This window comes from Oncorhynchus mykiss, chromosome 15 (genome assembly GCF_057628025.1).
Source record: "Oncorhynchus mykiss isolate SJ-2025 chromosome 15, ASM5762802v1, whole genome shotgun sequence".
Taxonomy (NCBI): domain Eukaryota; kingdom Metazoa; phylum Chordata; class Actinopteri; order Salmoniformes; family Salmonidae; genus Oncorhynchus; species Oncorhynchus mykiss.
In genome coordinates, this window is record NC_143036.1 from 5,482,462 (window position 1) to 5,506,804 (window position 24,343).

At 46.3% G+C, this 24,343-nt stretch overlaps 1 protein-coding gene across 1 annotated transcript in view; it reads right to left on the minus strand.

The window, feature by feature from the left end:
• The window catches only part of LOC110490882 (potassium voltage-gated channel subfamily B member 2-like), a 256,724-nt gene extending 233,135 nt beyond the window's left edge, over positions 1 to 23,589 (minus strand). Inside the window, exons 1-2 of the mRNA XM_090199231.1 lie at positions 22,923 to 23,589; positions 19,343 to 19,956 (exon numbers count right to left, since the gene is read on the minus strand). Of these exons, the coding sequence (XP_090055357.1) occupies positions 19,343 to 19,921 (579 nt within the window). The 5' untranslated portion in view covers positions 19,922 to 19,956; positions 22,923 to 23,589. The remainder of the gene's footprint in view (positions 1 to 19,342; positions 19,957 to 22,922) is intronic.
• Between the last annotated feature and the right edge of the window lie 754 nt (positions 23,590 to 24,343).

The window sequence follows — 24,343 nt, forward strand, 5'->3', positions numbered from 1 at the left end:
CTCAGGATAAATTAAATACCTCCCTACGAAGAAAATACAAGCTATAACCCATCGTCACTGTGTCCCAAATGACACCCTATTCCCTATTCCCTATGGGCTCTGGTCAAAAGCATTGCATTGCCTAGGGTACCATTTGTTACACAGACTGTATCTGTATTTATAGGATACATTATCATACCTCCTGCCTAAAGTGTGTTTATAAATTCTTCCCAAAATGAAACACATCTATAATCTCTGTCACCCAAATCCATATTCTTCCCAAAATAAGACGTATCTATAATCTATAATCTGTTGGAGACACCCGCTAAGTGCTACTGTAAGTCAACAAAGGAACATACCCCTAGAGCCTGCGAGAGCTGGGGCGCAAGATGGCTCAACGACTGATCACACGGTTACGGACCCAGGAACGGAAACGACTACGACTAGGAACACAGCACATGAGACAACCATAACAGCAGCAGGACACACACTTCAGGTGTGCAGCTGTGGTTGGGAGAGAGTAACATCGGCAAGGGGGTTAAGGATCCATCAAGGGAGGAAAAGGTGCTTGGGAGAGCAGAGACAGGGACCTCGCATTGACCAGTACTTCTTACGAAGCCGCCAGTCAAATCAGTCGAATGAAGCACAGCGACGGGACGCAAACCAAAGTTCGCAGAGCATCAGCACCCCTGTAACCGAGGAGGATAACACAAGCACAGAAATGCTGGTGGATGAACTCACCCAACCACAGAGACCTCTAAAACAGGAAAAGATCAAAGGGCACAGACCGAGTGTGAAGTGGCCCAAAGCTGTTGAAAAGAGAGAGTGGGAAACAATCAACCAACAATCAAGTGGCAAGACACCACCTGCGCCAGCCAAATCTAGGAGGCAGCAGGAGATCGAGATACTTGTCAGAGAGAGAAGGCAGCTGAGAAAGCAGTGGAAGAAGGCATCTGATGCAGAGAGAGAAGGTCTCATGCTATTCCAAGCAGACATTAAATGTCGACTGGCAACCTTGCGAAGAGCGGAAAACTTAAGGAAACTTCGTAGGAAGAAGGAACACTCAAGAACACGGTTCTATAAAAAACCCTTTAAGTTTGTCAAAGATCTCTTCGCAAAGGAAAAGTGCGGAATCCTAAAAACTCCAAAGCCTGAACTGGAAGAACATCTGGAAAAGGTCCACCAGGACATGAAAAGGCATGAGCAGATAATCATCCCACATGACATCCCACCTATTCAACTACCAGAATTCAATCTGGACACTGACCCTCCAAAATGGAGGGAAGTAGAGAACGTTGTCCGAAGAGCAAGAGCGGCCTCGGCTCCTGGGCCTAATGGAGTACCATACAAGCTCTACAAGAACGCCCCGGATGTTCTACGCTTTCTTTGGAGGCTCATGAGGATAGTGTGGCAGAAGGAAATAATACCAAAGAGACCTCTATGTCATCTTCCTCGACCTGGCCAATGCCTTTGGCTCAGTTCCCCATTATTAACTCCTCTGGGAATCCTTCAACATTTTCCACGTACCAGAACCCATCACTACACTGGTAAAGGCCTATTTCCAAGACCTGCAATTGTGTTTCACAACACCTGACTTCACAACAACATGGCAGCGCTTGGAAGTAGGCATAATGGCAGGCTGTACAATTTCACCTCTGGCCTTCACTATGGCCACTTGACATCGCGTCAAGTGGTCACATGAGTTTTGCTCACGCAACAGAATTTGGACAGCTATTGTTTTTCCCTCTCCTACTGTGAAAGACATTTGCGGTTGATACATTATCGAATGATATATTTTAAAAACAACCTGATTGATTATAAAAAACATTTGACATGTTTCTGTGGACATTACGGATATTATTTGGAATTTGTCTGCGTTTTCGTGACCACTCTTTCCTGTGGATTTCTGAACATAATGCGCCAAACAAACGGAGGTATTTTGGGTATAAAAATTATCTTTATGGAACAAAAGGAACATTTGTTGTGTAACTGAGGGTCTCGTGAGTGAAAACATCTGAAGATCATCAAAGGTAAACTATTAATTTGATTGCTTTTCTGATTTATGTGACCAAGCTACCTGATGCTAAGTGTACTTAATGTTTTGTCATGCGATCGATAAACTGACACAAACGCTTGGATTGCTTTCGCTGTAAAGAATCATTTCAAAATCTGACACGACAGGTGGATTAACAAAAGGCGAAACTGTGTTTCACTATATTGCACTTGTGAATTCATGAATATGAATATTTTTAGTAATATTATTTGACTGAGGCGCTATGCTATTCAGAGGTTGCTGTTGACAATTATCCCGCTTAAGGGATGGGTATCTAGTGACTATCTAGTGTAGTGTACTGCAGGAGGTAGGGTCTTACCTAAACCTGACTATCTAGTGTAGAGTACTGCAGGAGGTAGTGTCTACCCAACCTTGACCATCTAGTGTAGTGTACTGCAGGAGGTAGGGTCTTACCTAACCCTGACTATCTAGTGTAGTGTACTGCAGGAGGTAGGGTCTTAGGTAAACCTCACTATCTAGTGTAGTGTACTGCAGGAGGTATAGTCTTACATAACCCTGACTATCTAGTGTAGAGTACTGCAGGAGGTAGGGTCTTACCTAACCCTGACTATCTAGTGTAGATGATTGCAGGAGGTAGGGTCTTGCCTAACCCTGAATATCTAGTGTAGTGTACTGCAGGAGGTAGGGTCTTACCTAACCCTGACTATCTAGTGTAGTGTACTGCAGGAGGTAGGGTCTTGCCTAACCCTGAATATCTAGTGTAGTGTACTGCAGGAGGTAGGGTCTTACCTAACCCTGACTATCTAGTGTAGTGTACTGCAGGAGGTAGGGTCTTACCTAACCCTGAATATCTAGTGTAGAGTACTGCAGGAGGTAGGGTCTTACCTAACCCTGAATATCTAGTGTAGAGTACTGCAGGAGGTAGTGTCTACCCAACCTTGACCATCTAGTGTAGTGTACTGCAGGATAATGCTGGGATATAGGTAAAGATATGGCAGTCAATAAGACTCATTAGGTCGGATCTATAGGCCAAGATATGCAACTTGTAGAATTGTATGTTAAAGGTGATGGGAAGAAAATAAAATTCAATAGGATGTTTTGGGAAAATCAATACACAGTGGTGAGTGAATTCCTGGGTAAGCTGAAGTGGCTATAAGAAAATATAGAGGGTATTCAATATTGTATAAAACAGATAGGTGACATAGGATAAGAGTAGGCTACTGAACATTCAAACACAATCCAAAAACACATTCAAAACCCATTCAAAACACATCCAAAACCCATTCAAAACACATCTAAAACCCATTCAAAACACATCCAAAACCCATTCAAAACACATCTAAAACCCATTCAAAACACATCTAAAACCCATTCAAAACACATCTAAAACCCATTCAAAACACATCTAAAACCCATTCAAAACACATCTAAAACCCATTCAAAACACATCTAAAACCCATTCAAAACACATCCAAAACCCATTCAAAACACATCTAAAACCCATTCAAAACACATCCAAAACCCATTCAAAACACATCTAAAACCCATTCAAAACACATCTAAAACCCATTCAAAACACATCTAAAACCCATTCAAAACACATCCAAAACCCATTCAAAACACATCTAAAACCCATTCAAAACACATCCAAAACCCATTCAAAACACATCTAAAACCCATTCAAAACACATCTAAAACCCATTCAAAACACATCTAAAACCCATTCAAAACACATCTAAAACCCATTCAAAACACATCTAAAACCCATTCAAAACACATTCAATACCCATTCAAATCATAATCCAAAACCCATCCAAAACGCTTTCGAAACACAATTACTGAAGCGTATTGGAAGCCTGTTGACGCCTCTTTTCAACACAATAAAGTGAAAGATTAGTAGATAAATGTATTTGTCCAACAAGCTGAAAGGGTTCTCAGAAATGCTGATGCCTATCGATCCAGCTCTGTAAGGACGGACCACAACTCATGCAGGGATGAAAGCCAGGTAATGGAAAGAGGGGAGCACCTGGTGTGCTGTGTGTGTGTGTGTGTGTGTGTGTGTGTGTGTGTGTGTGTGTGTGTGTGTGTGTGTGTGTGTGTGTGTGTGTGTGAGTGAGTGAGTGAGTGAGTGAGTTCAGATAAAGTGGTACACTCTTAGGATGTTCTTCGCCTGTCCTCATAGGAGAACCCTTTGAATAGCCATTGTTGGTTCCAGGTAGAACCCTTTTGGTTCCAGGTAGAACCCTTTTGGTTCCAAGTAGAACCGTTTTGGATCACATGTAGAACCCTTTCCCCAGATGTTTCTAGATGGAACCTAAAATGCTTCTGTCTGAAACAAAAAGACTTCTCCTAAGGGGACGGCTGAAGAACCCTTTATTCTGAGAGTGTAGCATTAACGAGGTATTGAACTTGGAAAGCAATTATATTCCTATATGACGACTCCCGTTGCAAAATGTGTGTAACTTTCCCATAATTCCCGGGTTTTCCAGGAAATCATGGGTGGAGGACTCCCAATTGGAGGCTTACCTCCTTGGTTTTCCCTTCCTGATACCAGGAATTTTCCAACTTGTGACTTCTTGAAAACTGGGATGACACAGTTTGTGCAAAAGGAATGGTCATTTTAAAGCTTTGTCAGGCTCCACAAATCATTACCGAAATGCCATCACTCTGACGAACTACAAATTACAACCCCAGAGCACTCCTTAAGTATCAGAGTTGGAACTAATATCTGTAATTTACAGTGTCAGCAACAAGGTAACTCACGGTGGTTCATATTGAACACCACCAGTAAACCAGGTGCTGGGTAGGTATGTGATATGGCCTGACGATACTTACGGAGCATTCTGTACACATAACTCAGTTTCAAAATATACATATATATATATATATATATATATATGAAGAGCAGAATACAAGCCAGCAGGAGCTAGCCTCTCCTCTCCTCTCATATCTCCTCTCCTTTCTCTACTAACAAATAAAGGAATCTCATCTCCTTTCTCTCCTGATGGGTTATTTGTTGACTGATGTTAGGTAATAGCGTCAAGCGATTTTGCCAAAAGGTGCAGAATTTATAGGTTATAAATACTGACCACTGGAAACAGTGTTTTTCATTATGCATAGATTATGAAACCTGATAACTGGAAACAATTTTGTGAATTGGATATTGTTCGTTATGAATAGGTTATACATACAATATTGTGAATTGGACGATGATCATTATTGTGCGACCCACCACATTAAACTATGGCATGGAATCTGGGAGTACAAACGGTGTAGTTATTCCCGCCGTAAAGCAAACAAACAGGCTAAACGTCAATATAGAGACAAAGTGGAGTGACAACTCAGACTGGAGGGTTCAGACTGGAGGGTTCAGACTGGAGGGTTCAGACTGGAGGGTAGAGACTGGAGGGTTCAGACGGGAGGGTTCAGACGGGAGGGTACAGACTGGAGGGTTCAGACTGGAGGGTTCAGACCGGATGGTTCAGAGTCGACAGGAAATTACGGACTACAAAGGGAAACCCAGCCACGTCACGGACACCGACGTCTTGCTCCCGGGCAAGCTAAACACCTTCTTCTTTAACACAGTGCCACCGACGACTTGCTCCCGGACAAGATGACACAGTCTCACCGACGTCTTGCTCCCGGACAAGATAACACAGTCTCACCGACGTCTTGCTCCCGGACAAGATAACACAGTGCCACCGACGACTTGCTCCCGGACAAGATAACACAGTCTCACCGACGTCTTGCTGCCGTACAAGCTAACACAGTGCCACCGACGACTTGCTCCCGGACAAGATAACACAGTCTCACCGACGTCTTGCTCCCGTACAAGCTAACACAGTCTCACCGACGTCTTGCTCCCGGACAAGATGACACAGTCTCACCGACGTCTTGCTCCCGGACAAGATAACACAGTCTCACCGATGTCTTGCTCCCGGACAAGATAACACAGTCTCACCGACGTCTTGCTCCCGGACAAGATAACACAGTGTCACCGACGTCTTGCTCCCGGACTAGATGACACAGTCTCACCGATGTCTTGCTCCCGGACAAGATAACACAGTCTCACCGACGTCTTGCTCCCGGACAAGATGACACAGTGTCACCGACGTCTTGCTCCCGGACTAGATGACACAGTCTCACAGATGTCTTGCTCCCGGACAAGATAACACAGTCTTACCGACGTCTTGCTCCCGGACAAGATAACACAGTCTCACCGACGTCTTGCTCCCGGACAAGATAACACAGTCTCACCGACGTCATGCTCCCGGACAAGATAACACAGTCTCACCGACGTCTTGCTCCCGGACAAGATAACACAGTCTCACCGACGTCTTGCTCCCGGACAAGATGACAGTCTCACCGACGTCTTGCTCCCGGACAAGATAACACAGTCTCACCGACGTCTTGCTCCCGGACAAGATGACACAGTCTCACCGACGTCTTGCTCCCGGACAAGATAACACAGTCTCACCGACGACTTGCTCCCAGACAAGATAACACAGTCTCACCGACGTCTTGCTCCCGGACAAGATAACACAGTCTCACCGACGTCATGCTCCCGGACAAGATAACACAGTCTCACCGACGTCTTGCTCCCGGACAAGATAACACAGTCTCACCGACGTCTTGCTCCCGGACAAGATAACACAGTCTCACCGACGTCTTGCTCCCGGACAAGATAACACAGTCTCACCGACGTCTTGCTCCCGGACAAGATGACACAGTCTCACCGACGTCTTGCTCCCGGACAAGATAACACAGTCTCACTGACGACTTGCTCCCAGACAAGATAACACAGTCTCACCGACGTCTTGCTCCCGGACAAGATAACACAGTCTCACCGACGTCTTGCTCCCGGACAAGATAAAACAGTGCCACCGAAGCGACCCGCTACCAAGGACTGTGGGCTCTCGTTCTCCGTGGCTGACGTGAGTAAGACGTGTTAATAACCTTCACAAGGCTGCCGGTCCAGAAGGCCGTGTCCTAAGAGCATGCTCAGACCAGCTGGCTGGAGTGTTTACCGACATGTTCAATCTCTCCCGATCCCAGTCTGCTGTCCCCACTTGCTTCAAGATGTCCACCATTCGTCCTGTACACAAGAACGCAAAGGTAACTGAACTAAATGACTATTGCCCCGTAGCACTCAGTTCTGTCATCATGAAGTGTTTTGAAAGGCTAGTCAAAGATCATATCACCTCCACCTTACCCAACACCCTAGACCCACTACAATTTGCATACCGCCCCAATAGATCCACAGACGATGCAATCGCCATCGCACTGTACACTGCCCTATCCCATCTGGACAAGAGTAATACCTATGTAAGAATGCTGTTCATTGATTAAGCTCAGCATTCAACACCATATGGTCTGAACCCCGCCCTGTGTAACTGGGTCCTAGACTTACCCAGGTGGTGAAGGTAAAGAAACAACACCTCCACTTTGCTGATCCTCTACACCGGGGCCCCACAAGGGTGCGTGCTCAGCCCCCATCCTGTACTCCCTGTTCACCCATGACTGCGTGGCAACGCCTCCAACTCAATAATTTCTACAAGCATTTTGCTACGCCCACAATATGCTACGCTGCTCAATATGTGTATGTGACCAATCACATCTGCTCAATATGTGTATGTGACCAATAACATCTACTCAATATGTGTATGTGACCAATCACATCTGCTCAATATGTGTATGTGACCAATAACATCTGCTCAATATGTGTATGTGACCAATAACATCTGCTCAATATGTGTATGTGACCAATTACATTTGATTTCATTATGCATAGGTTATACATTGGACGTTGTTCATTCTTAACATATTCTGTTAGTGTTATTGTTTACAACTATAACCATCATTATGACTATTGGACACTATAGAAGGCTTTTAAATTCATGATGCATTTTGTATTTGTCAGTTTGTTTGGCAATGACAGCAGTAACAGGTGTTGGCTAGACAACACAAACATATCTGGGACCATCAGGCAAGGCAAGGGAGACCCCCATAGCTTTACCTGGGGGAGGCAGGTTTCCTAGTGGTTAGAGCGTTGGGCCAGTAACCAAAAGGTTGCTGTATCAAATCTCTGAGCATGACAATGTAAAAATCTGTCGTTCTGCCCCTGAACAAGCCAGTTAATCCACTGTTCCTAGGCTGTCACTGTAAATAAGAATTTGTTCTTAACTTGACTAGTTAAATAAAAGGTTAAATCAAGGTTAAATCTCAAGCCATTTAGTTGTTTCATCCTCCTCCAACCCCTTCCCCTCTCTCAGTTCAGTCTTCCATTAGCTAGGGCAGCCTTGATGGAGACTGGTCATTTATGGTGAGTCTTTTGATCTCACTCCCTCTTCTAGGCTGCTAAACTGCTTCCTAATGCAGGATGGAGGGATGGAGGGGAGGACAGAAAGAAGGGATCATATTTCATGTCTGGGAGAGTGGATCATAAACACATCCTTTACTCCTCCTGCAGCAGGCTAGGCAGTGTGACTACAGGGATGGAGAGGGGCCAGGCTAGGCAGTGTGACTACAGGGAAGGAGAGGGGCCAGGCTAGGCAGTGTGACTACAGGGAAGGAGAGTGGCCAGGCTAGGCAGTGTGACTACAGGGAAGGAGAGTGGCCAGGCTAGGCAGTGTGACTACAGGGATGGAGAGGGGCCAGGCTAGGCAGTGTGACTACAGGGAAGGAGAGGGGCCAAGCTAGGCAGTGTGACTACAGGGATGGAGAGGGGCCAGGCTAGGCAGTGTGACTACAGGGAAAGAGAGGGGCCAGGCTAGGCAGTATGACTACAGGGATGGAGAGTGGCCAGGCTAGGCAGTGTGACTACAGGGAAGGAGAGGGGCCAGGCTAGGCAGTGTGACTACAGGGATGGAGAGGGGCCAAGCTAGGCAGTGTGACTACAGGGAAGGAGAGGGGCAAAGCTAGGCAGTGTGACTACAGGGAAGGAGAGGGACCAAGCTAGGCAGTGTGACTACAGGGAAGGAGAGGGGCCAGGCTAGGCAGTGTGACTACAGGGAAGGAGAGGGGCCAGGCAAGGCAGTGTGACTACAGGGAAGGAGAGGGGCCAGGCAAGGCAGTGTGACTACAGGGAAGGAGAGGGGCCAGGCTAGGCAGTGTGACTACAGGGATGGAGAGGGGCCAGGCTAGGCAGTGTGACTACAGGGAAGGAGAGGGGCCAAGCTAGGCAGTGTGACTACAGGGATGGAGAGGGGCCAGGCTAGGCAGTGTGACTACAGGGAAAGAGAGGGGCCAGGCTAGGCAGTATGACTACAGGGATGGAGAGTGGCCAGGCTAGGCAGTGTGACTACAGGGAAGGAGAGGGGCCAGGCTAGGCAGTGTGACTACAGGGATGGAGAGGGGCCAAGCTAGGCAGTGTGACTACAGGGAAGGAGAGGGGCCAAGCTAGGCAGTGTGACTACAGGGAAGGAGAGGGGCCAAGCTAGGCAGTGTGACTACAGGGAAGGAGAGGGGCCAGGCTAGGCAGTGTGACTACAGGGAAGGAGAGGGGCCAGGCAAGGCAGTGTGACTACAGGGAAGGAGAGGGGCCAGGCAAGGCAGTGTGACTACAGGGAAGGAGAGGGGCCAAGCTAGGCAGTGTGACTACAGGGAAGGAGAGGGGCCAGGCTAGGCAGTATGACTACAGGGAAGGAGAGGGGCCAGGCTAGGCAGTGTGACTACAGGGAAGGAGTGTGGCCATGCAAGGCAGTGTGACTACAGGGAAGGAGAGGGGCCAAGCTAGGCAGTGTGACTACAGGGAAGGAGAGGGGCCAGGCTAGGCAGTGTGACTACAGGGAAGGAGAGGGGCCAGGCTAGGCAGTATGACTACAGGGAAGGAGAGGGGCCAGGCTAGGCAGTGTGACTACAGGGAAGGAGTGTGGCCATGCAAGGCAGTGTGACTACAGGGAAGGAGAGGGGCCAGGCTAGGCAGTATGACTACAGGGAAGGAGAGGGGCCAAGCTAGGCAGTGTGACTACAGGGAAGGAGAGGGGCCATGCAAGGCAGTATGACTACAGGGAAGGAGAGGGGCCAAGCTAGGCAGTGTGACTACAGGGAAGGAGAGGGGCCAGGCTAGGCAGTATGACTACAGGGAAGGAGAGGGGCCAGGCTAGGCAGTGTGACTACAGGGAAGGAGAGGGGCCAGGCTAGGCAGTGTGACTACAGGGAAGGAGAGGGGCCAGGCTAGGCAGTGTGACTACAGGGAAGGAGAGTGGCCAAGCTAGGCAGTGTGACTACAGGGAAGGAGAGGGGCCAAGCTAGGCAGTGTGACTACAGGGAAGGAGAGGGGCCAGGCTAGGCAGTGTGACTACAGGGAAGGAGAGGGGCCAGGCTAGGCAGTGTGACTACAGGGAAGGAGAGGGGCCAGGCAAGGCAGTGTGACTACAGGGAAGGAGAGGGGCCAGGCAAGGCAGTGTGACTACAGGGAAGGAGAGGGGCCAGGCTAGGCAGTGTGACTACAGGGAAGGAGTGTGGCCATGCAAGGCAGTGTGACTACAGGGAAGGAGAGGGGCCAGGCTAGGCAGTATGACTACAGGGAAGGAGAGGGGCCAGGCTAGGCAGTGTGACTACAGGGATGGAGAGGGGCCAGGCTAGGCAGTGTGACTACAGGGAAGGAGAGGGGCCAAGCTAGGCAGTGTGACTACAGGGATGGAGAGGGGCCAGGCTAGGCAGTGTGACTACAGGGAAAGAGAGGGGCCAGGCTAGGCAGTATGACTACAGGGATGGAGAGTGGCCAGGCTAGGCAGTGTGACTACAGGGAAGGAGAGGGGCCAGGCTAGGCAGTGTGACTACAGGGATGGAGAGGGGCCAAGCTAGGCAGTGTGACTACAGGGAAGGAGAGGGGCCAAGCTAGGCAGTGTGACTACAGGGAAGGAGAGGGGCCAAGCTAGGCAGTGTGACTACAGGGAAGGAGAGGGGCCAGGCTAGGCAGTGTGACTACAGGGAAGGAGAGGGGCCAGGCAAGGCAGTGTGACTACAGGGAAGGAGAGGGGCCAGGCAAGGCAGTGTGACTACAGGGAAGGAGAGGGGCCAAGCTAGGCAGTGTGACTACAGGGAAGGAGAGGGGCCAGGCTAGGCAGTATGACTACAGGGAAGGAGAGGGGCCAGGCTAGGCAGTGTGACTACAGGGAAGGAGTGTGGCCATGCAAGGCAGTGTGACTACAGGGAAGGAGAGGGGCCAAGCTAGGCAGTGTGACTACAGGGAAGGAGAGGGGCCAGGCTAGGCAGTGTGACTACAGGGAAGGAGAGGGGCCAGGCTAGGCAGTATGACTACAGGGAAGGAGAGGGGCCAGGCTAGGCAGTGTGACTACAGGGAAGGAGTGTGGCCATGCAAGGCAGTGTGACTACAGGGAAGGAGAGGGGCCAGGCTAGGCAGTATGACTACAGGGAAGGAGAGGGGCCAAGCTAGGCAGTGTGACTACAGGGAAGGAGAGGGGCCATGCAAGGCAGTATGACTACAGGGAAGGAGAGGGGCCAAGCTAGGCAGTGTGACTACAGGGAAGGAGAGGGGCCAGGCTAGGCAGTATGACTACAGGGAAGGAGAGGGGCCAGGCTAGGCAGTGTGACTACAGGGAAGGAGAGGGGCCAGGCTAGGCAGTGTGACTACAGGGAAGGAGAGGGGCCAGGCTAGGCAGTGTGACTACAGGGAAGGAGAGGGGCCAAGCTAGGCAGTGTGACTACAGGGAAGGAGAGGGGCCAAGCTAGGCAGTGTGACTACAGGGAAGGAGAGGGGCCAGGCTAGGCAGTGTGACTACAGGGAAGGAGAGGGGCCAGGCTAGGCAGTATGACTACAGGGAAGGAGAGGGGCCAAGCTAGGCAGTGTGACTACAGGGAAGGAGAGGGGCCAAGCTAGGCAGTGTGACTACAGGGAAGGAGAGGGGCCAGGCTAGGCAGTGTGACTACAGGGAAGGAGAGGGGCCAGCCTAGGCAGTGTGACATGCTTGATTCCAGTACAGCTTCCACACCCTGTACTTAATTTATAACACAGGGGTTGTGAAAGGAAGAAGCTAAAGATTACAGTGGTATTGCGTATACTGTTTCAGGCTTAAAGACCATGGATTTTAAACAGCACAAACTGTTAACATTGCGTAGTTCTCTCTTCCTGCACTTGCTGGCTAGTAGTACCTTAATTAGTTTGGCACCCTCAGGCTACATTTCCTTTAAAAAAAGGTGTGATTTGTTTTCCTTTACGAGGTCGAGTGTCCCTTCCCTCAGTAATAACATTCAGACACAGGCAGCGAAGTCATTTCTTTTTTTAAACATGAATCAGATACAACGAGCCTGTCAACTAGGATAACTCGGGCACTATCCAGCCCCTGTCGGAGACTCTGAGAGGCTAATTTAATATGTTGTATGATCTCTACTGTGAAATAAATCAGTGATTGAGTCTCCTCTTCTATAGAGACCCCCGTGACCCTGGACCAATGCTGCCGACCTATCACTTTATGCAAGTTTTTTTGTGTGTGTGTGTGCGTGTGTGTGTGTGCGTGTGTGCGTGTGTGCGTGTGGGCGTGTGTGCGTGTGTGCGTGTGTGCGTGTGTGTGAGACAGGGGGTAGTCTGCCCTGCTACTACTTCAGTAGGAAATCCCGTAATCACATTACATGACATTCTGCTGAGTGGGTAAGGAGAGGTTAAAAACCTTTTTTGGGCTAGAGGGCAGCATTTTCACTTTTGGATGAATAGCCTGCCCAGAGTGAACTGCCTCCTACTCTGTCCCAGATGCTAATATATGCATATTATTATTAGTATTGGATAGAAAACACTCTGAAGTTTCTAAAACTGAATGATGAATGATGTCTGTGAGTATAACAGAACTCATATGGCAGTTGAAAACCTAAGAAAAATCCAACCAGGAAGTGGGACATCTGAGGTTTGTAGTTTTTCAAAGCTTGGCCTACCGAATACACATTGAGATATGGATAAAGTTGCACTTCCTACGGCTTCCACTAGATGTCAAGCGTCTTTAGAAACTTGAATGAGGATTCTACTATAAAGGAGGGGCACATGAGACCTCTTTGAATCAGTGGTCTGGCAGAGTGCCTTGGTCTCATGACGCGCACTCCAGACAAAGTTACCTTTCGTTCCAGTGCTTTTCTGAAGACAAAGGAATTCTCCGGTTGGAACATTATCGATGTTTATGTTAAAAACATCCTAAAGATTGATTCCATACATCGTTTGACATGTTTCTAAAGGACTGTAATGGACATTTTTCGAGTTTTTGTCTGGATGAAGTTCCAACGCCTCATGAAGATGGATTACTGGGCTGAACACGATAACAACAAGTGGCTATTTTGACAGAAATGATGGAAATTTATGGAACAAATCTGTAATCTATTGTCGAACTGGGATACCTGGGAGTGCCTTCTGATGAAGATCATCAAATGTAAGTTAATATTTATGGTGTTGTTGCTAACTTTGTTGATTCCAAAATGGTGGATATTCCTCTGGCTCTTTTGGGCTCTGAGCACCGTTCTCAGATTATGCTTTTCCGTCAAGTGTTTTCAAAATCTGACACAGCGGTTGCATTAAGGAGAAGTCTATCTTTAATTCTGTGAATAACACTAGTATCTTTTATCAATGTTTATTATTAGTATTTCTGCAAAATCACCGGATGTTTGGGAATCAAAACATTACTGCACGCAAGGCTCCAATGTAAACTGAGATTTTTGGATATAAATATACAGATTATCAAACAAAACATACATGTATTGTGTAACATGACGTTCTATGAGTGTCATCTGATGAAGATCATCAAAGGTTAGTGATTAATTGTATCTATATTTCTGCTTTTTGTGACTCCTATCTTTGGCTGGAAAAATGGCTGTGTGTTTTTACGACTTGGCCATGACCTAACATAATCATATGTTGTGCTTTCGCTGTAAAGCATTTTTGAAATTGGACACGATGGGTAGATTAACAAGAGGTTTATCTTTCATTTGCTGTATTGAACTTGTTAATGTCTGAAAGTTACATATTTCTATCAAATATTTTTGAATTTCGCACGGTGCCTTTTCAGCGGGAATGTTGTCGAGGGGTTCCGCTAGAAAGGTTAATCTGAACCTAAATCACATGACATGACATTCTTCTGAATGGGCAAGGAGAGATTCGTCTGGACCTAAATCACATTACATGACATTCTGTTAAATGGGCAAGGAGAGATTAATCTGAACCTAAATCACATTACATGACATTATGCTGAGTGGGTAAGGAGAGATTCACCTGGACCTAAATCACATTACATGACATTATGCTGAATGGGCAAGGAGAGATTCACCTGGACCTAAATCACATTACATGACAATCTGCTGAGTGGGTAAGGAGAGATTCGTCTGGAACGTGACTCTGCTGAACTTGCATGGAGAAATTATCTGCATCCCAAATGACATCCTATCCCCTACCCCAGGGTTTCAGAAAAAAATAGGTATACAAATTATAATAAGAATACATCTATAACAACACACTATTCATTTTTAATTTGGGTCATTGGAGAATGGTCGATTTCTCATTTGAGCCTTGAGCTGAAAAAAGTTAAAGAACCCCAGCACCTACACAGCACACTACTTTTCACCAGAGCACCAATGGGAACTGCACAAAAGTAGTGCACTATATAGGGAATAGGGTGCCATAGGGTTGTCTCTCTCTCTCTCTCTCTATCTCTCTCTCTCTCTCTCTACTATAACCTATTGCTATTACCAGAATCAGTTTAGGAGTATGACAGTGAAGTCCTGGAGAGGGAGAGGAATTCACTGAAAGGGGATTGATATTAGAATGCAGAGACAGAGAGAAGAACCAGAAAGACAGATGAAGAGAGTAAGAGAGAGGGGAACAGGAAGAGAAATGAAGAGAGTGACAGCAAGAGGAACAGGAAGAGAGATGAAGAGAGTGACAGCGAGAGGAACAGGAAGAGAGATGAAGAGAGTGTGAGCTAGGGGAACAGGAAGAGAAATGAAGAGAGTGTGAGCTAGGGGAACAGGAAGAGATATGAAGAGAGTGTGAGCTAGTGGAACAGGAAGAGAAATTAAGAGAGTGTGAGCTAGGGAACAGGAAGAGAGATGAAGAGAGTGACAGCGAGAGGAACGGGAAGAGAAATGAAGAGAGTGACAGCGAGAGGAACAGGAAGAGAAATGAAGAGAGTGACAGCGAGAGGAACAGGAAGAGAGATGAAGAGAGTGACAGCGAGAGGAACAGGAAGAGAGATGAAGAGAGTGTGAGCTAGGGGAACAGGAAGAGATATGAAGAGAGTGTGAGCTAGGGGAACAGGAAGAGAAATGAAGAGAGTGTGAGCTAGGGGAACAGGAAGAGAGATGAAGAGAGTGACAGCGAGAGAAACAGGAAGAGAGATGAAGAGAGTGACAGCGAGAGAAACAGGAAGAGAGATGAAGAGAGTGTGAGCTAGGGGAACAGGAAGAGAAATGAAGAGAGTGTGAGCTAGGGGAACAGGAAGAGAGATGAAGAGAGTGTGAGCTAGGGGAACAGGAAGGGTGTGTGACAGAATAAACAGAGAGCGGGACAAAATGGAGAAAGAGGAAGAAGGTGATGGACAGAATTAAAATGAAGTGATGGATAGGTGATGGATAGGTGATGGATAGGTGATGGATAATTTGATAGATAGGAAAGCAAACCTTTCTCATCAAAAGTGAGGGAAACTAGTGGTTAGAGCGTTTGGACTTGGTCAGATCGAAACCCCCGAGCTGACAAGGTAAACATCTGTCGTTCTTCCCCTGAACAAGGCAGTTAACCCACTGTTCCCCTGAACAAGGCAGTTAACCCACTGTTCCCCTGAACAAGGCAGTTAACCCACTGTTCCCCTGAACAAGACAGTTAACCCACTGTTCCCCTGAACAAGGCAGTTAACCCACTGTTCCCCTGAACAAGACAGTTAACCCACTGTTCCCCTGAACAAGGTAGTTAACCCACTGTTCCCCTGAAAAAGGCAGTTGTGTACACTGTTCCCCTGATCAAGGCAGTTAACCCACTGTTCCCCTGAACAAGGCAGTTAACCCACTGTTCCCCTGAACAAGGCAGTTAACCCACTGTTCCCCTGAACAAGGCAGTTAACCCCACCGTCATTGAAAATAAGAATTTGTTCTTAAAACTGAATAATGAATATAGAGGAAAGGGAGGGAGATTCTCTCTGTTGTATTGTCTTCATACCTATCAGTAATCTGCCCTCAGTGACTACACCTCAAATGGTGCCTTATTCTATATAGTGCACTACTTTAGACCAGAGCCCTATGGCACCCTATTCTCTATATAGTGCACTACTTTAGACCAGAGCCCTATGGCACCCTATTCTCTATATAGTGCACTACTTTAGTCCAGAACCAAATGGCACCCTTTGGCTCTGGGCAAAAGTAGTGCACTATATAGGGAATAGGGTGCCATAGGGCTCTGGGCTAAAGTAGTGTACTAAAAATAGGGAATAGGGTGTCATTTGGGACACACTCAGTGTGATTACTAAGGACAAGAGAAAGATTTTGGAACAGGTTTCACTTTGAGGATACATACAGTAGTTTGTCTCCTAATAGAGCGGTAGGTAAGAAGGTGTGTGTTTCTGTGTATCTCTGTGTGTTTGTGCGGTGGTAGGTGTGTGTCTGGGTGTGTGCGTGTGTGTCTAGGTTCTAGGTGAGTGTGTGTGTGTGTGTGTGTGTGTGTGACTAGGTGTGTGTGTGTGTGTGACTAGGTGTGTGTGTGTGTGTGACTAGGTGTGTGTGTGTGTGTGTGTGTGTGTGTGTGACTAGGTGTGTGTGTGTGTGTGTGACTAGGTGTGTGTGTGTGTGTGTGTGTGTGTGACTAGGTGTGTGTGTGACTAGGTGTGTGTGTGTGTGTGTGTGTGTGTGTGACTAGGTGTGTGTGTGACTAGGTGTGTGTGTGTGTGTGTTAGTTTTTCTATAGATACAGTGTGTCATAGTGTGATACTGTAGGGGATGGCTGTGATCGACACACACACACCCACACGTACACATTTTTCAGGCAGTCTCTCCTGGTTGTTTTTGTATTCTACTCTTCTATTTTGTCAGTTCTGTAAAACACTACTGCTCGTATTCCCTCGTTCACTCCCTCCTCCGTGCAGATACCTCCATCCTCCCTCATTGGTCAGAGTCTTCTGCACCAACTATGTTTCCAGTTTCATGTGGAGATATACAGTATCTATTTATACAGTATATATATATATATATATATATATATATATATATATATATATATATGTGGTATAAACTGGGTGGTTCGCGCCCTGAATGCTGATTGGCTGACAGCTCGTGGTATATCAGACAGCCTTTGTATATCGTTTACCACGGGTATGACAAAACGTTTATTTAATTTAATTACATTTTTACTGCTCTAATTTATTTTGACTCTGCGTTGTGTCGTGCTTAAGAACATCCCTTAGACATTGTTGGCCATATACCACGCCCCCCTCGTGCCTTATTGGTTAAATACCCCCCCCCCCCCCCCCCCCCCCCCCTCCACTCGAGATATACATCACGCCTGACTCTTCAACCTGTACAATACTCTAGCCTTCCACTTCAACAGAGACTTGGTGTGTTTTTCAAATGGCACCTTATTCCCTAGGAGCCCTGGTCAAAAGGAGGGCAGTACATAGGGATTAGGGTGCTAATTGGGACGCAGATCAGGGCTGTCTTTGTACTGTATATCGGATTCTCCATTCTGCAGAGATACGCAAGAATGAGAAATGAAATTCCTGCAAGAAAATGCCCAACGCAAATGAGAAAACCCCTCTCGTATCCATCCTCTCTCTCCCTCTAAGAAAACCCCTCTCGTATCACTCCTATCTCTCCCTCTGAGAAAAACCCTCCTGTATCCATCCTCTCTCTCCCTCTAAGAAAACCCCTCTCGTATCCATCCTCTCTCTCCCTCTAAGAAAACCCCTCTCGTATCACTCCTATCTCTCCCTCTGAGAAAACCCCTCCTGTATCCATCCTCTCTCTCCCTCTAAGAAAACCCCTCTCGTATCCATCCTATCTCTCCCTCTGAGAAAACCCCTCTCGTATCCATCCTCTCTCTCCCTCTAAGAAAACCCCTCTCGTATCCATCCTCTCTCTCCCTCTAAGAAAACCCCTCTCGTATCACTCCTATCTCTCCCTCTGAGAAAACCCCTCTCGTATCCATCCTATCTCTCCCTCTGAGAAAACCCCTCTCGTATCCATCCTCTCTCTCCCTCTAAGAAAACCCCTCTCGTATCACTCCTATCTCTCCCTCTGAGAAAACCCCTCCTGTATCCATCCTCTCTCTCCCTCTAAGAAAACCCCTCTCGTATCCATCTTCTCTCTCCCTCTAAGAAAACCCCTCTCGTATCACTCCTATCTCTCCCTCTGAGAAAACCCCTCTCGTATCACTCCTATCTCTCCCTCTGAGAAAACCCCTCTCGTATCCATCCTCTCTCTCCCTCTGAGAAATCCCCTCTCGTATCCATCCTATCTCTCCCTCTGAGAAAACCCCTCTCGTATCCATCCTATCTCTCCCTCTGAGAAAACCCCTCTCGTATCCATCCTCTCTCTCCCTCTAAGAAAACCCCTCTCGTATCCATCCTCTCTCTCCCTCTAAGAAAACCCCTCTCGTATCCATCCTCTCTCTCCCTCTAAGAAAACCCCTCTCGTATCCATCCTCTCTCTCCCTCTAAGAAAACCCCTCTCCTATCCATCCTCTCTCTCCCTCTAAGAAAACCCCTCTCGTATCCATCCTCTCTCTCCCTCTGAGAAAACCCCTCTCGTATCACTCCTATCTCTCCCTCTAAGAAAACCCCTCTCGTATCCATCCTCTCTCTCCCTCTGAGAAAACCCCTCTCGTATCCATCCTATCTCTCCCTCTAAGAAAACCCCTCTCGTATCCATCCTCTCTCTCCCTTTGAGAAATCCCCTCTCGTATCCATCCTATCTCTCCCTCTGAGAAAACCCCTCTCGTATCCATCCTCTCTCTCCCTTTGAGAAATCCCCTCTCGTATCCATCCTATCTCTCCCTCTGAGAAAACCCCTCCTGTATCCATCCTATCTCTCACCATTGTTTCTGTATGCGTAAGAAGAGGACACACAGTTATCACAGGCAGAGCAGTAGGATGGACGCCTTTGCAGTGTTGTACAAAACCGGCGGGAGTACACACACGCACACACGCACACACACACACACGCACACACACACACACGCACACACACACACACACACACACACACACACACACACACACACACACACTAACACACACGCTGAAAATCCAGCGGGGTACAGTTACACCCCTGAGAGGATAGAGGATAAATGAGGTGGGTGGTGTAATCCCCTCCCCTCCGCCCTCCCCCTCCTCTTCATCCTCCCCTCATCCCGCCATCCCCTCCCTCTCTTACCTTGGCAGGCAGGGACGAGCTGGGTTTCTCCAGGAGGTCCCAAAGCTTCTTCCTCTTCTCCTGGCAGCAGGTGTTATCAAACTCAATCTCTCCCTCTCTCTCTTTCAGCGTCTCCGCCTCCCTCCGCAGCTCCTCGTTCATCTGTTCTTTCTTCTGGTGGTACCGGGCCTGGCAGCAGGACTCCAGGTAGATCTCATCTATACCCCAGTAGTCAAGCTCCTGGCCGAACGACAGGGCGCACATCTCCTCCATCATGTGCAGCTTCCCTGTGCGGTAGAAGTTGAGGATCGAGGTGAAGGCGCCCGGGTGCCGGTCAAAGAAGTATTCGTTCTCATGGAGGCTGTAGTCGTCGCAGACCTCCATCAGGCTCTCGTGGGTGTTGCAGTCTCGGAGCTTACCCAGACGGGTACGGGGCAGCCGGTCCAGCGTCCGCCACAGGACCTCGTGGTTTAGACCTCCGACGTTGACGCGAACCCTCCTGGAGCGGGCCTTGCTGCGGATTATCTGGATGGGGTCTGGGGGGAGGGAAGTCACCCCTGGGTGGTTGATGGGAGTCTTAGGGCCGACCTTCTCAGCCATGGTGGTGTACTGGAAGAAGGGGGATGAAGGTTTACCTGTGAGGAGGAGGAGGAGGAGATGTGAGGTGAGAATAAAAAGCTGAAAATATAAAAGAAATACAAAAAAGAATGTTGAACAGTGTTCTAGTCCTTATAGTAACAACACAGTGTGTTAGTCCTTATACTAACAACACATTGTTCTAGTCATCATAGCAACAACACAGTGTTCTAGTCCTCATACTAACAACACAGTGTTCTAGTCCTTATACTAACAACACATTGTTCTAGTCCTCATTGCAACAACACAGTGTTCTAGTTCTTATAGTAACAACACAGTGTTCTAGTCCTTATAGTAACAACACAGTGTTCTAGTCCTTATAGTAACAACACAGTGTTATAGTCATCATAGTAACAACAGTGTTCTAGTCCTTATAGTAACAACACAGTGTGTTAGTCCTTATACTAACAACACATTGTTCTAGTCATCATAGCAACAACACAGTGTTCTAGTCCTCATACTAACAACACAGTGTTCTAGTCCTTATACTAACAACACATTGTTCTAGTCCTCATTGCAACAACAGTGTTCTAGTTCTTATAGTAACAACACAGTGTTCTAGTCCTTATAGTAACAACACAGTGTTCTAGTCCTTATAGTAACAACACAGTGTTATAGTCATCATAGTAACAACACAGTGTTCTAGTCCTTATAGTAACAACACAGTGTTCTAGTCATCATAGTAACAACACAGTGTTCTAGTCATTATAACAACAACACAGTGTTATAGTCATCATAGCAACAACACAGTGTTCTAGTCCTCATAGCAACAACACAGTGTTCTAGTCCTCATAGCAACAACACAGTGTTATAGTCATCATAGTAACAACACAGTGTTCTAGTCCTCATAGCAACAACACAGCGTTATAGTAATCATAGCAACAACACAGTGTTCTGGTCCTCGATCGCAACAACACAGTGTTATAGTCATCATAGCAACAACACAGCATTCTAGTCCTTATAGCAACAACACGGTGTTCTAGTCCTCATAGCAACAACACAGTGTTCTAGGCCTCATAGCAACAACACAGTGTTCTAGTCCTATAGCAACAACACGGCGTTCTAGTCCTTATAGTAACAACACAGTGTTCTAGTCCTCATAGCAACAACACAGCGTTCTAATCCTTATAGCAACAACACGGTGTTCTAGTCCTTATAGCAACAACACAGTGTTCTAGTCCTCATAGCAACAACACAGCGTTCTAATCCTTATAGCAACAACACGGTGTTATAGTCCTTATAGCAACAACACAGTGTTCTAGTCCTCGTAGCAACAACACAGTGTTCTAGTCCTTATAGTAACAACACAGTGTTCTAGTCCTCATAGCAACAACACAGCGTTCTAGTCCTTATAGCAACAACACGGTGTTCTAGTCCTCATAGCAACAACACAGTGTTCTAGTCCTCATAGCAACTACACCGTGGAGAGTTGGCAGTCAGAGCCACCTGTTGTTAAGTCTACCTCTACCTTTATGAAAATATATATATACTATATATATATATATATATATAGAGAGAGTGCAATCCAAATTATTATGAAATTAGCATAATTAGGCCTAATCCCATTTGTTTCCTTTCACTTGCCATCATAGATGATATTGAGATCTTTTTTTTCTGATGATTTAATTTCCTAGCCTACTCCTGAATCAAAGCCCATTTAATTAGTTATTTTCAACCCATTAAATAAGGCTCATTTGTGTGTATTCCCTGCAAATATGCCAATAAATCAAGTAGGCTGTTGTATTGTGGTATTGTATTGCATTGTATTCCTGTCCCAAAATAACAACAGATGTATTTTGACGATGAGTAAACCAATCCACAGATGACGTATACCTCTGACTGGATTTAGGCTACCCTACTGGCGGATCTATATTAAACTCCCTCCACACAGAAACGGATGATGATCATGCTAAAGTTATGGTAAATATAGAGTCCCGCTCTCTAGATTACATTTCTATGACTTTATAACATGATCGTTATATGTTCCTTCTGTGGAGGGAGAAATAAAAGATCAGCCTTGTGTGTTGTTGTATCTTCTCAAGGCTGAGCTCCCAGCTCCCTGAACGCTATGACGGAACATGTAAGGCTAAGCGAATTACATGGATATGAAGCCATATTTACAGATGTAGCCAAAAAAGTTGACCCACTCGACTACAACAAATTGAGATCCAATTGACACTAACACATGACATACACCTCTACAGTCTCTTTGCGTTCGTGATACGACAGTGCATCGTTTTCGTCTATGTACATATGTGTAATCCAACTCCAGGTGGGTTTCTTTTCCGTTTAATGAATAATACGACGTTATTCCTGGTAAAAAGGCGAGTGTGGGAAAGAATGCGAAATGTTACTGAAGATAGTAAAAGTTTCTATTCGCGTTCGCTTCTCCCTTGAGTGATTACGGCGAGGAATATTACATATTATTATATTATATTATATATTATATAATATATAATAATAATATATATTATATTATATTATATATTACAAACCTAAATATCCCCCAAAGGTAAAGATATGCGTATTTTATTGATTAAATAGACAACAGTTTAATGTACTGCTTTAACGTGGTGTGTGAATTAAGGATTCTAAATAAACTTAACTTTATAACTGACTTCAATATTTTAGAATATTTCTCTACTGAAACGGTTTATGATAATATTGCAGACTGTCAAAACTTGCAAGATGGTTCCCACCAAAAAAAAAAAAAAAACTGTTGCACACCTCTTTCGTTGCACCATTCTCCACAATAAAATCCATTCCAATGTAGCCTAATAATACACTATTTTGTTATATTTTCATATAACCCGAAATATGAGTGGGCTATGGTTTCCACCTCTCACATCCATCTGATCAACACAGCGCAATTTGACACTGTTTAAAGTAACCTTAAAACACTGCAACAATACCACCCGGAAGATAACGTTAGGTGTTTTCCCCATATAGATAATACGTGTCTTACCTTGTCGAAATAAACCACCTTTTGCATGCAAACTCCTCTTGTTTCGACGAGGGGGAAGGAGAGAAAGAATTACTCCGTTATTCCCTTCAAGCCAAGCCGCTAAGATTCCGAGCTCTCCGCTAAGGACGCTGCTCTGAATCAATAGATATGTCCCACATTTTGATACCAAATCAAACGAGGACAAAAAAATAATTTATCCTATTGAGGAAGAGAACACAGGAAGGCAGTTTTGCCAAAGGTGCTAAAGACTCCCGCGCTGAGTATTACCTCCATCGATTGGGGTTGCGTGCGGTGCAGGGGAGAGACCGGTGCTACTGTGTGTGTGCCTGCAGACGTCGAGCGGCGCGTAAAAGCAACGGGTGCGAACGGGATAAGCGCACTGTGGGGCAAACCGCATAGAGAAAGAGGAGAGGAGCGGAGACGTCCCACACACAGCCACTCAGTCACAGTACAGAGTAGGAACACACCGAGCACACAGTACTGTAGACTGTAAGTGCAGTGGGAGCTGTAGAGAAGAGAGGGGCGCTATGCTGAAACGAGCACATTGCACAGTGCAGGCCGCATCACAACCTAAATATGCAATTGGATTGTACTGTAGTACAGACTCTGTACTGTACATCATCAAGGAAGTACAGCTGCACATCAACGACCGGAGCTCGTCTGAAATGACACTCTTATTTTATAGTACACTGCTTTTGACTATAAAATGGCACACTATTCTATAGTGCACTATACCGTTGACCAGGTTTTTTTTAGGGCAGGAGCAAGGGGGTCTCTCTCCCCTGTCAATCACAAGAAAATAGATGTTCAATCAGAACATATGGTTCAGCTATGACAATCTGTGGCCTGGTTGGTGAATGCTGTAGGCACGGTGATTTGAGCGCAGTAGGTGCACTCGATTTAGTCACACCGGTCCTCCAGGTAGGCATAGTTTTGTCTTTTCAGACAATTAAAATTGGAACACTATTCGTGCCCGATGCTCAGGTCTTCTTAATCAGGTGCGCCTACCGTCAACAGCGCAACACCAAGAGAGAGACAAAAGGAACGCAAGCCTTTATGCCTTCATCCATGCGGTTTTCTAAAGAAATGTTTGGTGATCAACTAAACGGAAGATCGCGATCCACCGGTTGGTGACCACTGGGCTAATGAGCCCATATAGCTACAGCTGGTAACCCAGGCAACTGTTAATTAGTGTTTGATTAAAACGAGAGTAGCAGTCCTCCGTTCACCTAAAACAAGACACACACACACACACACACACACACACACAACCACAACTAGAGCACAAAGCAGGCTTGTGAAATACTTTGAAATCAAATGTTTCGCCCACAACAATAATTACAACTCTGAAAATGTGATTGTATTTCTCTACCTCGGTTAAAGAGCTTTGATAGTGTCTTGTGATTAGATTGAAGGCAGGC